At 39.2% G+C, this 17,738-nt stretch overlaps 1 protein-coding gene across 1 annotated transcript in view; it reads left to right on the top strand.

Moving 5' to 3' along the window:
• Window positions 1-13,280, top strand: part of Spef2 (sperm flagellar 2) — a 171,975-nt gene extending 158,695 nt beyond the window's left edge. Inside the window, exons 34-36 of the mRNA XM_036206928.1 lie at window positions 7,252-7,488; window positions 7,635-7,757; window positions 13,191-13,280. Of these exons, the coding sequence (XP_036062821.1) occupies window positions 7,252-7,488; window positions 7,635-7,757; window positions 13,191-13,280 (450 nt within the window). The remainder of the gene's footprint in view (window positions 1-7,251; window positions 7,489-7,634; window positions 7,758-13,190) is intronic.
• Window positions 13,281-17,738: the final 4,458 nt, after the last annotated feature.

Raw genomic sequence — 17,738 nt, 5'->3', positions numbered from 1 at the left:
TTTCTCAGGGCTTCAACACAATGCTTTACATGTACCAGGTCTTCCAGTAAACCCGCCTCAACTATACTAAAGTCAGGGACTCCAATTCTTCCAAACATGTTTGCAGTAAAAATTAACATCTGTTCAACGTGTCTTGGTGGAGTTGAAGTTTGCTCCAAAAGGAGCAGACAAGACTGTATTTTGCAAAAAGTTTCAATCATGATAAACAAAAAGGAAATCGAGTATTAACCTGATCCAAGTGTTTTTAGAGTATGTGGAAAATGGATCTGAAGCAAACTCTGACCTTGGACACTGCCCTCAAGAATACGACCTTTGACACCATTTTAGCCACAAAACCACAGACATCTGCAACATTTTTCTCAAAGGGCACAGAGGCTTTCTAGCTAATTTGGAAGCCACCATACATTCTCCTATGATTCCTTGCCATTTTCAGATTGAAAGACCTCCCATCAGATAAAAACTAACAAGCTTCCCTGGTGCCCACTTACATTTTTTTCTGGCCTCTGATTGCCCATCTGTTCTCCCAAGGGCAGAATCCTGATGGTGTTTCTTTCTGTGCACTTTGTGGTTACTGTGGTAAGGGGTCTGTTGTCCAGATCCCCTCAGGGTTCCAGCCATGCTTACTTCCTGTTCACATCTATTTGTCAATAGTGGAGATGATAAGGAAGAACTGGGAAAGTCTCTTGACAGCATTAACTTACAGGAAGAAATAGGCTCTATTACATTTGAGACTGCAGTTGGATGATGAGAACCAGGCCAGGGTGAGGACAGACTGGTACCCAATAAGCTAACATGGGGATCTTCAAATACATATGCTGCAGCTAATGGTTCAACACCTAAACAGTAGTAAATACACAAGCAAGGAATATTGGTCTTTTCCACAGTAGAAAACATTAGAATTTTTCTGCATAAGTCACGTTGGTATGGGCCTCTGTCCTGAGAGCGGCATTTGTCACTTTCACAGTGATTTCTCTGTATCTCAACACAGATTGTGCTTCCTTTGAACTAATACTGGATTTATGACCAAGCCTGAATTGCAGCCTGCTCTGAGGTCTCAGTGAAATGGCTGTACCAGGGGCAGAGAATTTCCCTGATCTCAGATGGTGGCTGCCCTTCTCTGTCCCACCTCTGATATCTATCTTGCTCACATGGTAAGGTGACAATTTCTTTGAAGTCATCTTCCACTTGGACTCAGAAAACTGTATTGGGGGATGTTGGTGGGCAGAGGGCATTTGTCTTGCTCTGCCTCTCCAAAAACTTAGTGTAAGGTCTGGAAAGGGCTTTCCTCTCCTGAATGGATTTCATCTACCTGCCTAATCCATGCCTAAGAAATGAAGTAATGATGTACCAAACAGGAAGGTAAATCAAACTAAAGAATATATAAACAAATATTTTTTAAAAACCTAGAACATATACATATGTTAATTGAAAGTAGATTTTTTTAATATAATATTTTCTGATATGGTTTTCCCTCTCCCAACTCCCCTGAGATCCTTCTCACCACCTCACCTACCCAAATCCATACCCTTCCTCTCTCATTAGGATACAAGCAGTCATCTAAAGAAATAATAATAATAAAATATAAAATAAAAACAAATAAGTCAGAATAGAAGAAAACAAACAGAAGAAAAAGAACACAAAAAAGTTCAAAAACTTATGTAGATGCAGAGATACACAGAAAGCACATTAAAAAAAAACCCACAAAACTACAAACCAAAATATATATGCAAAGGACCTGTAAAGTTTAGGAGAAGAAAAGCTCTGACAAAATATTATGAGACTAAAAATTTCTTCAAAAATACCCCTAGGTTCGTTTTATGTTGGCCATCTACTGCTGGGCATGGAACATCTGGGCTTAAGTGTGTTTTTTATACACAGTGAGACTCCCTTGGAGAAAACAAATTTTTCATTTGTGAGCAGTCATCAACTGGAGATAGCTTCTGTGTTAGGGATGTGGGCTTGTGTTCACCGCCATTCTCAGCTCTGCAACCCCCTAGGACCCAGACCCATGCAGGCTAAAGAGTAGATTCATGTGGGGCCTCAGTCTAAAGAGGCAATTATGCTTTTTCCCAGGCTCTTTGCCTTTGACCTTTTCATTCTTTCTTCTGGATATCCTTTCATCATATCTCAGAGGGTCCCGAAGCCTCACCATTCTCCAAGATCTCAGACATCCATTGTCAGGGTTTACAGGCATTCTTCTCCTGACCTCACTAAGGACTTTCTCAACGGGGTACAATTATACCCTAGACTTCTCAGCAGGTTGAGCCCACATAGGATGCAGAAGTATCATTGTTTCCAAAAACATTTAGTGAGCAGTTGTGTTTCCTGGGGCCCACCGCACTCAGGTTATACCAATGAATAAAAATCATCCCAGAAGACTGGTGATAGGCAATAACTAAATAAGCAAAATGCACACAGATGTCTGATGGTGGTTTTAAACAAAAAGACTAACAAATAAAAACACGGGAGTATATGTCAGTGGGAGAATACAAGACTTTGGATAGATATATTCTCCTTTGTGAAGTGTCTTACAAACAAGTTTAGTGTCTTTGTTAGGATTCCTCACTGTAATAAAAGCAAAACCACAAACAAGCAGACAAAAAGCACCAAGAGCACCTTAGAGAAGTGGTTAATTTCAGCTTGTAACTCTTGGTTCATGGTCCGTCACTGAGGGAAGTCAGGACAGGAACTCAAGGCAGGAACCAAAGCAACAGTGATGGAGAAGTGCTGCTCGCTGGCTGGCCCCTCCTAGCTTTCTCTGTTTGCTTTCTTGTGCACCCTGGGAACTCCCACCCCGGAACAGCATTATCCATAGTGCAATGGGACCTCGCACATTAATCAACAATAGAAATTTTTAAATGCCCTGCAAACTTGTGTGCAGGCACTCTTAGGGAGGGATTTCCTCCATTGAGTTTCCCTCTTTCTAGATATATCTACATTAGTGTCAAGTTGACAAAAACCAACAAAGACATCTGGAGGGGTGGAAGAAGAGAGCCTGACAAGGCTCTGAGATGGAGGCACTTAGGAGAGGACAATGGTGAATACAAATACACTAAGATGGGGCCGGACCTTACAGGTTTCAAAAAAAAAACAACAACCATACCAGCAGTGATAATGGAATATCTTTGGGTGCAGTAGACATTCACCAAGGTGTCTGGGTTTCTACAATAAAGAACCAAGCAGGGACACACTTTCAAAGAGACGATAGTGATTACAAAAGATTACAAAAAGATTGAAGCTCAGCAGTTGATCGTATAAGGGATTGGTCTTTTATTTTACATAGTGGGCTTTGTGGACCATATGTGTATCATGGGCTTTCTTGCACATGCTCCTGTCACATGGTGCCATGGTCCCTGTTCTATTGCTGTGAAAAGATGCCATGACCATGGCAACTTTTATGAAAGAAAGCATTTAATTGGGGGGGGGGTTGCTTACAGTTTCAGAGGTTTGGTCCTTTATCAGCATGGTGGCACGCAGGCAGGCATGGTGCTGGAGATGTAGCTGAGAGTTCTACATCTAGAATTGCAGGCAGCAGGAAAAGAAATGACCTTGGGCCTGGTTTGGGCTTTTGAAACTTCAAAGCACACTTCCTCCAACAAGGCCACACCTCCTAATCCTTCCCCAGTAGTACCTCTCCCTGATGATCAAGCATTCCAAATAGATGAGCCTATGGGGGGGTCACTCTTATTCAAAACACCACACATGGAGTTTATTAGAACTCACAGATTACCTTTAGACACTCTGAGGCACCTATGAACCTGGGCCAGTTCCATTGACTCCTGGGGCCACCTTATCCCCAGCAGGTGTCTAGTCAAGTCTGTCTTACGTCCTCCAAAATAGCTGCATATAGCAAATGCTCAGTATCTGTGAATAGAGCAGAAAAGAAGAGAGAGATGGTGGTGTCTCAGAGTGTCTAAGAAATGGAGTCTCATCTATAGGAGCAAGGAGCCAAGGAGAGGGACAAATCATTCTGCCCAGAGTAAGAAAGACCAAAGAATGAGAGGCTGTGCCAAAGCTATTACTATAGCTGCATGTAACTGCTGTGGTGTGTGGCGCCACGTCACCTGGAATAGGGGGGCTGCATGCCTGATGTCCCTGACTTGCTCACGACCTCATGTTAGTATTCCCACCCAGGAAGGTAGCTCTATCTGAGAGCTGCTCTCAAGAGCTCCCTTAAAGCACAAGGACATTGTTTAGAAACTAAACTATTATGCAACAGAAACCAAAGACACCTGTGGAGGTTGGGACATGTTTCTCTTGAGCTTTCAGGGACCGTTCCACATGTGGAATGAACTCTGAGTACTTCAGGAACACAAGAATTGCCCACCTCACTCATTCCCACTCACTCCTGAATAACCTTTTATCCCCAGTAATGCCCGCCCATTCCTGAGTCCTTTCCAACTGTGTTCTGGTTTCCTGGGCAACCTCATCCCAGGAGTCCACAAAGACCTCATTCAGAAATAGCACCTCCAACCAACCTCTATGTACCCTCAAGGCATTTGATCAAATCTCTGCTTTTACCTTCTGCCTATACTATTATAGCAATGGGAAATCCTGCCCCTTATTTTTTTCTTCCTTCTGTATCTTTACTACCATGCTGCTTTTATCCAATGTATCCCAGACCTTTTGTGGAGAGCCATGGCTTCTTAGGTAGTTTTTTTTTTTAAAGTTCATGAGCAAAGCATTTATCAAGAATGTACCAGTTTTGGTGAACTTAATCCTTAAGTAAGTGAAATTTGGGGAAAATGGCTAATTTAGAACCCCTGTTGTATGAGACTGTGATGTTAGACTTAGTAGATTGTTAGTTTGCAGCTCCCACACTGCTGAGGTCTCATTAAACCCCTCTTGGCAGTATGTTTAAGACCCTGGAGTTCAAAGCACATACACTTCATTCACTCTTTCATTTGATGCTTTTGTTCTCAGAACCAAAATTATTTCCTGCATTAGAGGATTAGGCCTGAGCTGAATGAATAGCAGAAATGTGCGGTCAGACAGTTGCACAGGCATCATGTCCAGGACACACTTATTGCAAGACTTTGAGGTCAATCTCTGAGAGTCAAAGCAATAGAACACAGTGCCCAAGGATGCCCCCACTCCTGTTTAAATGGTACGCATCACTCTGTTTTGATGCCATGGGTAAATATTCAAAAGCACTGGCTTTTCTTCTCACTTCCATGAATGGTTTCTCTCAGCATCTATTAGAGTGAACCCCTTTTCTTGCATATTCCTTTTATACTTATGCCTCTCAGAACACAGAAGCTTTCATTCCATCCTTTTCTTGCTTACCTTTAGGCCATAATGTGTATTCCAAGTTCAAAGGACATAAGCCACAAGAATTTTTAAAAATGCCTCTGACATTAGTAAGTGAAGGATTTTTTTTTCCCTAAAATCTTGGATATACAAATTGTTACATTTTGGATTAAAAATGATTTATCTCATGATGTGTATATCAGATCTTTCAAAAGGAAGTATGTCCCTAACTGTGTACATGGTGACAAGGAGGCCAGGTTTTCCTAACTTTAAAACTGCCTGCTCATCCAACAAACTAGTGATTCATTCAGCCACAGGTTCTGTCTTTACACTGTTGCCACAGTGCCTGTGCTACATTTCACATAAACATCCATTCCTTCTGCATCCATTCAACATGAAATTTTCTGTCTAATCTATATTCATCTCACTCTGCCAGATGTTTTGCTGACCTAGAAACCTATTGATGAGTAACTGAAGAAGTAATCACCAAGGACCCAAAGTGAAGAGACTAACATCTGTTTCTGAATTTAACTACGTGGCTTTTAACCATTGTGCGTGGAAAAGAAGTGAAGAAATATATATATTTTAATAAATGGAAATATATGTATTTAATTACCAAATATTCAACTGTGATAACCCCTTTTTCAAAATTCAATTAAATTCCCTATTTAGCATAAGATAGAAACTCCCAACAAAAGCAAGGTGGCTGACTTCTCCAAGCTAAATCACCTGTATGTCATTTTTTTAACTCTGGCAACAGTCCCTCCAAAATCTCTATGGGAACACATGACATCCAAAGGCTTAACTTATTGCCCTCATTCTGTCCAGTATGGCATGTCACATTTATCTAGAAAGCACTTAACTAACAATTAATGAAGCAACTGAAATGAGTATGTAAAGACATCACACTCTCTTAAATTATCAGTTCCCCATCCCTAGTGGTAAAGAAAAACCAGAATCCATGTGTTCGCAGATGTCTGGCCAAACAAAATTTATTTCTCTATGCTGAGTAAGTAAATATCGATTATTTTATCATTAGAAAAACACATACCTGACCCTATACCTACAAATTTACTGAAGAAATTTTGAATAATAAGGAAATCACTGGCTTTACCCACCCACCCCCACTGATAACCATTGTTTATACTTTAATATGTCCTTTATTTTATTGGTAAGTGGTCATATAACAAAATGATTCTAGTGTATCTATTACTGTATTTTCTAGGTTTTTTTTATGAACTTGCTCTGTGAGTGCATTCTTGTTAGGTTGGGTATCCTTCCAAACCATAATTTTTATAACAGAATTGTGTCCCATCATAAAACTATGATTTGTATCACTATTCCCCCACTTTGGGGATTATAAATCATCTATTTTTATTATAACACTGAATTAACTTCTATATTCAAAACATTTTGTTCATAAATATTCAGGGTCATTCCTAATCTATATCTATGGAGTCAAGAGATACAATTACATTTATGACTTTCCCTATATAAGATGTTGTTTCAGAAGCAACATCATCTTAGCTGTGTATGAAATGAGAGCATCTGAATTCAGATCTCTTGAGTAAATTTTGAAAAGCATCAATAATAATCCCAACCTGACTTGGGAAGTGAACTTGCCATAACCTCATCTGAAATCAATTTCAACAGTAAACCTATCATCTATAGACATTGGGAACCAATTAAACTAATTTGTTTCTTTGTACCTTTATGAAGAATTTTATGTGCCTGGTAGTGTAGTAAGCATGAGGACTGGTTGAGATGAATGGCATACATCACACACTGAGACCTCTGGATACTATAAACTAAACTGCTCTAGGATTTTGACACTGGTTTTGAATGCAATCAGTGCACTTTCTTCTACTGTTTCTTCAGTGGATTTGTGATAAGCACCGGCTTCCCTTACACAGTTCTTGTGTGGTGAATGAGTTGGTAAAACATCTCTATTGCTGTAAGTACTTCAGTCTGGCTGAGTGTTGTCATCATTTGACTTGACAGACCTCCCTCTCCACTGTGAGTCCCAACGAGGAATTTCCCGAAGCCGAGGAAAATGTAACTAGAGAGGAGCGGGAACTCAAAGAGGAGAAAGATGAGAAGGAGGAAGAAATCCCAGAAAATGCAAACACTGAAAAGATTTCCCTGGAAACACTGCTCAAAGTGTTTGGAGGAGGAAATGAAGTACTGGATGCTAATAGATTTGCCAGCTACCTAAAGATAGAGAATATCTATGCAGAGGTTGGTTAGACTGCTTACATGGAATTGCTTCAAAAACATATTGTATTGTAGAGAGCTTATGGTGAATTACTTTATTATTTGAATCCACTTTAAAATAAATTCAAGATTGCAAAGTAAATTAACTTCACTTTTGTTCTTCTTTAAAGAACTTCATGAAGACTTTTCAGGACCTGGGTGCCAAGAACCTGGAGCCAATTGAAGTTAATATTCTCTTGAAACATCCTTATGTTCAGGACCTGATCGCAAATTATGTAGACTATAAAATTCCTGTGAGTATGAGTCAAAATTGTCCTAATTCAAGTGATCCCAACTAAGGGCATACTGTGCATTCCTACTGTGAACTATTAAAGAAGGAGAACAAGCTGGACTTGCCCAGAGCAGTCAGCCTGTAATGCCCAAAGGCAGCACACTAATGCACAGTTGAGATAATTCTCAGTATTATGGATTTACATCCTTAGTACATGGTGTTACCTTGGGTGTATAGCACAGGGCTGTTTGTAGGTCATAGTTAAAGCTGGGTATATGGACTACTAGGGATATGAATTGTTTTAGCCAAATAATGATGTTAATCTACAGTAGAAATGTGTAGAGCAGTGAGTGCAACCTTTAACACAGTTCCTTGTGTTGTGGTGACCCCTCAACCATAAAATCATTTTTGTTGCTATTTAAAACTGTAATTTTGCTTCTGTTATGAATTATAATGTAAATATCTGTGTTTTCTGGTGGCCTTTTGGGGGTTACAATTCCCAGATTGTAGAACCACTGGTGTAGAGACTAGGACTCCTCTTGCCAAAAAGGACTAACCAAGACTATGGTCTCCATTTAAATGCTGGCATAATCACCAGGATTTTCAAATCATGGCATATATTGTCAATGTAGTAATATGAGTGTATTAGTTTGCTTTCTATTGCTGATAAGGCACCCTAACCAAAAGCAAATTAGGGAGGAAAGGGTTTATTTGGTTTAGAGATTATAGCCCATCATCATCGGAGGAAGAAGCCATGACAGGAACTCAAGGTGGGAACCTGGAGGCAGGAACTGAACAGAAGCAATAGAGGAATGCTTTTTCCTGGTTTGTTCCTTGTGGCTCACTCAGCTTGCCTTTTTATACAACCCAGGACTACCTGCCCCAAGGTGGTACCTGGTTGTCCTGTCTATTAAGTGGAGATAATGATTATTTCCCTGCAAAATGTTTTGGTAAAGATTAGCTGGGATCATGCACAGAAAACATGTAATGGCTGCTATGAATTTTGTTCAATATTGAGCTCCTGTCATTGAATTCAGCAGCAGAAGTTCCAGTTGGGGGTGGGAGAATGAGTAACAAACTTGACTGCTGCCCCACAAAAATTCCACTTATGTTTACAATATAATTTTTACAGGTAAGAATTGCAAATAATGACAGAATGTAAACAAACCAAGTACAGGATTGTAGGTATTCAAATTGTAACTTGTGTGTATTAGAAGCATAGAAGGATTAAGCTACACAGAAAGTAGAGATAATTGGGGTTTGGGAAGCAAGAGGGAGAAAAGTCTGCATATGTTTTCCTATTGAGATGGGGTGATGGGGACATCCCAGGTGGAAGGCAGGCTTGGGCCAAGATATAGAAGCAGGGCTGCATGGTAGAGCAGGATCCAACCTCTTGAAAGGCTCTCTGCAAAGGGTATAGGGTGCCATTGATTTAGTAAGAGTAATTAAACTAAAAAGAATGAAAGCAAATTTCAAATAGAATTTTATAAAACAATTGAGGAATCAATAAGCTTCTGAGCATAGGAGTGTGTTATTATATTTTTTCATCTCTAAACTTTTCCATATCCATAACCATATTATGTTACTATGTCTTTTTTTTTTTTTTAAATAGGGTGAGTTCAATAGCTGATCATTGAGACACCATCTCACCCTGCATGATCTGTTCCAAATGTAAGGGGAGAGGCCTCATCTGATCTAGTAATATAATTACTGGATCTCTTATAATCATGTATAATAGACTTCATTTTCTATTACCCAGAATAAGTAAGAGCATAAAATGACAGCCTAATTATTTCCCTCCCTTAGTGGGAAGAAAACCACCTATAATGGTTGAGTAGCTTGACAGCCCTTTACACTGGCCAGAGAAGATTCTCTCAAGTTTCGGCCTGAAAGTAGAAGCCTTGAGATGACCAGCTTTTAGAGTCAGCCTCTGACGAGACACAAGGTCCCCAGGGATATCCAGAGGCTACAGAATTTGTTTAACTGATACATTGCTCTCATTTTGGAAAGCGTTTATTCCCTATAGGGTAGTATCTAGTGATAGCAACACTATGATTGTTTTTGAACTGGAGGACAGAAGCTGTGTGACTCCCAGATAGAGAGGACTGCAGAGCAAGGACGATATGATAATGCAGGTCCTGACACCAAAGTATGATGTTCACAGCTCCTTCTGCAAGAGTGTAGCGGGATGTCAGAGATTCCAAACCACCACCTACTGTATGCCAGGAGAGTTTTGACACCTTGATAACCAAAACTCCTTCTGGACATTTCCAACATCTTCTTATGTATTAAATTCACTCTCTTTCTGGGAACCCCTCCTCCCAACCATCCTGCAGTTCAACAGACTCCTAGTGCCAATATACTTAACGCACTGGAAAGCTAGCTCGTTTCTTCATTAGCTAGCAAGCCATTCGTGAGTCAACTCAGTGGCAAAATGCTTCTTTGTAAGTCTGAGTCAGATCCTAAAACTCTTACTTTCCTTCACATAGTCGAAGTGCCTGAGCCCAGTAATCGAAAGACAGGGTGAGAATCTATGTGATTCTCATTGATAAGACTTTATCAGCAAGAGTTGCGCCAATGACCTAGAAAGCCTGAAAGGGTATTTGAGATCAAAGGGAGGTCTCTTTTCACTAAGGCATTCCATTACTATTTTTGCTAATCAGAAAAGGAAGAAAGGAAGGAGAGAGGGAGGGAGGGAGAGAGGGAGGGAGGGAGGGAAGAAAAAAGCAGAAAGAAATAAACATTGCAGGCTTGGGGGACTCTCACGCCTGTATTGTTAGTTTTTGCTCCAGATATTGATGTACAAGTAAATAGATCGCATTTTTAAATGAACCTTAACCACAGTGATGTTATTTGAAGATCGTTCAAGATAAGTAGAGCAAAACCTAGAGTGTGGTTTTTCAAGGTTAAAAAGTTGTTTGCTGTTATAAACAGTGGGAAGATGAAGGCTGTTGCTCAACAGCTCTGTGTTTACAAGCCACAGCTTTCAAAAAAAATATTAAAAGAATGATTTGTATGTAATGAGCAACATACCTTAGTTTTGCTTCTGTTTTAAGGTGGCCTGGCTCTGTACTTATGAGAGTGAATGATAGAATCTTGGAAATATGTGGTGCTGGGCATTTGTTCCACAAATATGACATTGAGATAACTATCATACCTTTCTCATGGGGCTTTTGTATGGATGAAATGAGCTGACATGCACAAAGTGCTGAGCTCAGTTCCTGGCAGATAAAGGTAGATACCACTACTGATACTGATATGGGATGTAGAAGTATCAGTACCCAAGAAATCTTTCAATTGAAAGCAAACATGCAAAGTGATGGGTAGATGGACAAAGAGATGCCTTTCATCTCTTTGGCTAGAAACAAATTTTTCCCTGGAAGAGAGCCAAGGGACTAACTGAAGTCCCAAGAAGGGTCAGTGGTGAATACAACTAGAAATTCCATATTTTGGTGCTGGATTTTTACAGATTTTCGGCTTATGTTATTTGTTTAACTTCTACTCCTCTAGACCCTGTATAAAGAAAGTATGTTCAAAAATATTCTTAAATTATTAAGAAAAATGACTGGGGAAAATTTACAAAATTAGCAAGAACATCATAACTTCATTGCTGTGAAGCGATTTCTTATGACAAATACACTGACAAATGTAACTGGATAAATTATTTTTCTCCAGCAATAACTTAACCCAAACTATTTCTTATAGTGAGCAAATGCCAAATAACTGAGTTTTTGTGTAGAAATCTCCCAATCAAAGCACATCTCCAGTGGGAAATAGGAACAACTGCTTTACTCTTCAAATCAAAGTGTCACAAGACAGTGTCTTACAAACAAATAAAAGCCCAACTTTGTAGCCAAAAGTTTTTCTATGGTCCCAAATAAATACTCAGAGGGTTATATGAATTAAAAACTGTTTGGACTACGGCTCAGGCTTATTGCCAACTAGCTCTTTTATCTTAAATTAACCCATTTCTATTAATCTATGTATCGCCACATGTCTCATGGCTTTACCGATGTTCCATTACATGTTATTCTCCCCAGCCACCAGCAGTATCTTCCCTGACTTTGCTTTTCTCCTCCCTGTATCTCTGCTTGGATTTCCTGTCTGGCTCTAACCTGTCTTGCCATAGCCCAAAGCAGCTTCTTTATTAACCAATGGTAACAATACATATTCACAGTGTACAGAAAGAGCATCCCACAGCACAACTTCTTGCAAATGCAATTGTAACTGAAAAGTTGTTTTCATCCCACTCTGTCTCCAGGACATCTGATTTGACATACTCTCCAATCTTACTTTCATCTTTATGACAACATATGACACCTGCTTCCTTGCTTTGTTTTCAGAACACTAGTGCCCAGCATCTGCCACCATCAGTCCTCTCTCCAGTTACTGCCACTGATGATTATGCCCCCCTATTTCATCTCGAATTTAGCCAATGCTAGTTGGATTATATCTGGAACACATCATGTCATTTTGCCCATGGTGTGGAGTGTCAGTGACAGAACTCATGTCTTAGTTCCCAGATTAACCCAGGTCGGCCAACATTAATGCCTGCCATGTAGAATTGCTCAAAGTGGAACCTAGAAATCAATGGGAGCCACTGTTCTTTTCCACTTAGCTTACTCATGGGTGAACTCTACCTTGAAGGAGATCAGAGTTTTGAAGGAATGGGGTCCCTCAAGAGAATGATTCTGTGTGCTTCCTGGCAGTGACTGACAGAATGACAGATATGGAAGTCAAGCTAGACAGTGAAGTAGCCCATGTCTTGATGAGTCAGATGACCACAAGCTGAAAGCCGTGAAACTCAGCTCTGGAAAAAAGAAACTTAGATTCTTAAAGCACTTTCTTAAATTTTGAAAAAAAAAATTAAAAGTTAAAACTATCATCACTATGCAATTTTTGTGTTTGCACGTACGATAGTATTCATTCTACATATATAAGCTTACATTTATTTTGAAAAAAATCTGTGTTTTAAGACATTAAATTTCTAGAACATTGCTACCCCCAATAGAAAAAATAACAAGAGTGAAAGTTCCAGAAAAAAAATCCACTGCTAAAAAATTCTATATTTAAATTTCTGTGTAGATGTGATTAATTTGGCATTATAATTTTTCTTTAATAGACTGTGAACACTGTCTTACTCATTTATAGAAAAATAATCTTTTTGTTGACACACTATATGACAGAGTTGAGTTATTGCTTTTATAAATGTTACTTAACAACTCCATTACAGGGTTAGAAAGGGAACTTCTGAAACCCTTAGATATCATTCCAGGGATACAGCTACATGGTTTCAGAATAGAATTCACATTAAATGAGGAACATTTTTTTCAAAGGAAACAAGAGAAATGAATAGATGAAAAGCAACTGTTTAATCACTGCCACATACAAAATTTCCATCAGTCACACATTCTTCATTTTCATTTGTAACATCTCTTTGCTCTTTCTCTCTTAGGATATTAAAATGATTCTTCAAAGGAGTGAACATGCACAAGGCAGTGATGGAGAAAGGTCACCCTCAAGACTTACAGAGGAAAAGAAATGAAGGCTATGGTTTTTTTATAATGTAGAATAAAGCTTCATAATTAAACTGACCGTGGTGTTTGTCATGTACATTATTATTATTACAGATGAAGGTGTGACTCCTTCTCAGTTGAAAATGAAACTTTCTCAAATCAGAAAACACTTTAATCATAAACCTTAAAAAAGAGAAAAATATCAAAGACATAAAGATAAACTTTCAAGTGATTCTGGAAATAGAAATTACCAGAAACAATATGCCCAAAGTCAATGTACACATAAGCCGTGAAGACTCCCTATGGGAAGTATTACATTAGGGGAATATATTGAAAAATCCTTTCAAAACTCCATATTAGAGCACAGCTTTTCTTTCATTTTATAGTTCTTGCATTATATACTGTGAAACTTGAATGTCTATCCTAGTAGCCAGAAAGAAAGGTTCATCATTGAGCTGCTAGAAACTGTCACACTTTTAACTATTTGTACTTATTTCTAATAAAATAAAAAATTTCCTTCATAGACAGCTGTTTACATGATTAACTAGAAATCAAATTCAATGACAGTAATCTCAAGAAAATGTCATAAAAATGATGGGTTGGGGATTTAGCTCAGTGGTAGAGCACTTGCCTAGCAAGCACAAGGCCCTGGGTTCGGTCCTCAGCTCCGGAAAAAAGAAAAAAAAAAACACGCTGCTATAAAAATGAGTAGTGATGTTCCTGAGTGGCTAGGCTTCTGTGATGCCCTCCTTGGTCTCCTCATTTGGTTGTTCTCTCTGAGGATCTCTTGGTGGGTCCTCCTCTTTTCATAATCCATATGTTTGGGAGGGTCACATGAATAAACCGTCTATTCACAGCCAATCTCCAGATGTGTCTTCTTCCACTTCTATGAAATTACAGGTACTGCTCGAGCCTACAGTTCTTCACGTCTGGCTCTGTGTCCACTTACTTCAAGGAGCCATCTCTTCCTTTTTATTACAGTCACACCTTGCAACAGCTAGGGAGGCAAACATGCTAAGAAGGTCATTACCTTTTCCACATTGTAGGTTCAAAGGAGGTGTCATCTCCGACTATTTGTGATAGTTGTTGTGAGGTCATTTACTTTGACAGAACTTTGGTCTCATTGAAATACTTCGCCATCTCTCCCTGTGGCTGAATTCTTCCCATCATCAAACTCAGACCAAGGTCATCACTCTCCTCAGCACCACCCATATTTTTTGCCTTTATTTTTGGTTGGTACCTGACAATCACAGTATGACCCATATGACTTCATTCTCATCTGTTCTATTGCTGCTCTATTCTTGTTTGCATTCCTTGAGAAATGTTCTTATTGCATTACCCACATGTTCGGGTTCACATTTGAAAATCTTTCTATAATATTAGCACCACCCACCACGGTTTTGTGTGTGTGTGTGTGGTTTTTTGTTTTGTTTTGTTTTGTTTGTTTTGTTTTAATTTTTTACAATCGGAAAACAAAAGCAAGAGAAGGAGAATGGAAGGACTCAGGCACCTGCTCTGTGGTGTGGAGTGTGTGCAAGGTCCCATGATGCATCATTTCCACATTTCACCGTTGTGACGCTATGTGGGGTCAAGTGTCATTTTACCTCTTTTACAGATAAGGATACCGAGTTGCTTACACGTTAAACTCCATATAGTGGATCAGTCCTGGCAGAGCTGTGACTCAAACTCAGTTTCTGAATCATGCTAAAACCACTAGTGCTCTTTCCTCCACACTACATCCCCTCCCTCCCAGAGGGAGCTCCTGGAACTGTGTGAGCACTACCAACCATGAGCCTCTCACTTTCCTTGTTACCTCTAGCAATGTCTTCTTGTTATTACTGTCCCTTTTGCCATTGGCCTCAGAGCAATGAACTTTTGGAATTCTATTTGTTCTTATGCTATAGACCTTGTTCCCATCTGAACTTCAAAAAACCTCAGTTCATTGCTAGTTTCTGATTTTGTTGTCTTTGAGGAGGTTCTGTTTGTTTTGTCTTCATCTTTTGGTTACTTCTCCATATACAAACATAGATAAGACTCAAGTACCTTGGGAAAATTCTCCTCTTCACCCTGCTTCTTCCTATGCCTATGGTAGTTCTTCCTCTATCCTTTCTCTTTGTACTTCCAGACTGCTTTTAGAGTATGATGTGACCTCATTTTTCCTACTTTATGACTTGGGTTTTATTATAGAAGTATTCAATTATGACAATTTTTGTGCATCTAAAATTATCACATAATGTTGCCTCTGTAGTATCTGGATTATGGGGAACTATGTTGTGTTAATTTTTGAGTGATGAAACAGGCTTACTTTCTAGAAATGTGTTACATTTTTCATTTGATTTGAGTCACTAACATTTTATGAGGATTTTTAAAATCTATATTTAAAACTATATTCAAAAACAATATTTAAACTGGCCTGCAGTTTCATTTTCCTAAAAATATTTAGTTCTCATATCAGATTAATTATAGCTTGTGATGTAAGTTGGTATGTAGTTTCTCTTTTATGAAAAAGCCTTTTAGAATTAGAGTTTCTTTCTTAGATAGTGGTTATAATTGCTAGTAAAGACTTTTGACCTGCATTGCAAAAGTTTTACTTGTGAATTCATTTAGTAGCAATGAGATCATTAAGTTTATCTTTTTCTACTTTAGTTTCTTTGAAGGAATATTTTAATTACATCTTAGTTTTTAGGTTTATTTTTTAAAACATTTTCTAATATTTTCTTGTATTTGTGTGTATTCAGGTGCATGTGCATATATGTGGAGAAGATAACTTTTTATAGTATTTTTATTTTATAATTAACTTAATTTCACATATTAGCCACGGATTCCCCCATCCTCCCTCCTCCCATCCCTCAACCCTCCCCGAATTCACCCCCCCTACTCCTACCTCCTCCAAGGCAAGGTCTCTCCTGGGGAGTCAGCCCATCCTGAAAGACTCAGCCAAGGCAGGTCCAGTCCCCTCCTCCCTACACCAAGGCTGAGCAAAGTGTCCCAGCATAGGCCCCAGGCTCCAAAAAGTCAGCCCATGCACCAAGGACAGGTCCTGGCTCCACTGCCTGGGTGCCTCCCAAATAGTTCAAGCTAAGCAACTGTCCCACTTATCCAGAGGGCCTGATCCAGTTCCATGGGGATTCCTCTGCCATTGGTTCACAGTTCATGAGCTTCCACTAGACAAGATAAATTTAATGTTGTTTCTCAGGAACTGTGTACCTTGTTCATCTAGACAGTGTCTCTCACAGGCCTGGAACTTGTCAATTGCTAGATCCAGATTGAACCAAGGCTCCCCAGTGAACCCCAGGGATCTTACCTTTTCCACTCTACAATGCAAGGATTATATGCATGCACCGTGCATCAGAGAGAGAGAGAGAGAGAGAGAGAGAGAGAGAGATGTTTTAACATGTTCTGAGGATGGTATTTAGGTCTTCACACTTGCAGGAAAATCACTGAACCAATGGAACTATCTCCTCAGCCCCTCTTCTCTGTTTACTATCGACAACTTCTGGAGTGATGATTCTATTTTTATTTCTCATGTGCTGTGGATATCGCTCTGTGTAAATAAAGTTCTGATTGGCCAGTGGCCAGGCAGGAAGTATAGGTGGGACAAGAGAGAAGAGAATTCTGGGAGCTGGAAGGCTGGGTGGAGAAAGACACTGCCAGCTGCCGCCATGACAAGATGTAAGGTACTGGTAAGCCACGAGCCATGTGGCAAAGTATAGACTAACAGAAATGGGTTAATTTAAGATAGAAGAAGTAGATAACAAGAAGCCTGCCACGGCCATACAGTTTGTAAGCAATATAAGTTTCTGTGTGCTTTCTTGGTTGGGTCTGAGTGACTGTGGGACTGGCGGGTGAGAGAGATTTGTCCTGACTGGGCCAGGCAGAAAAACTCTAACTACGCTCCTGCTTGTCAATTATGTTTACTTTTTCTGGCTAAATATCAATTATTTCAAAGAAAGAACTTTTTGTTACTTAGGTTTTCCACTATTTCTTTGGTTTGCACCTGAATTTTAACCATTAATGAATATAGCCTTCTTGTCACATCAATGACTAGAAGATATATCTGTAGATACATTTTGTACATTCATACTATTAATCATTCCCTTGTTCTTAAAATTATCTTCTTCTGATTCCATGATCCCTAATTTTAATTCTCTCATTATTCTTTATCTCATTACTTCAGTTGATTTCTTTTTTCCTTCTTATACCATTTTTTGGTTATCATAACCACATATTTATCTTTAACTCTGATCTACATGTAAATGAAGCAAATAGTTTTTCTTCATCTCTGACTCCCATAACTTTCAGTAATTCGTACATAATTGCTTGCCAACTTTAAGGTCACAGTGTTCCTTAGCTGTACAGGGCTCCAGACCTGATGTTCTGTTACTGCCCATCTCTTCATAGATATGGGGTATTTGGACACTAATCAAGCATTTTGCAAAATTATTAATGATACCCTGTTCCCAAAATCATTCATGATATCCTTGGGA

This window comes from Onychomys torridus, chromosome 15 (genome assembly GCF_903995425.1).
Source record: "Onychomys torridus chromosome 15, mOncTor1.1, whole genome shotgun sequence".
In the NCBI taxonomy this organism is placed as follows: domain Eukaryota; kingdom Metazoa; phylum Chordata; class Mammalia; order Rodentia; family Cricetidae; genus Onychomys; species Onychomys torridus.
Note: the sequence above shows the minus strand (reverse complement) of the source record. Positions and strands in the feature narration are given on the sequence as shown.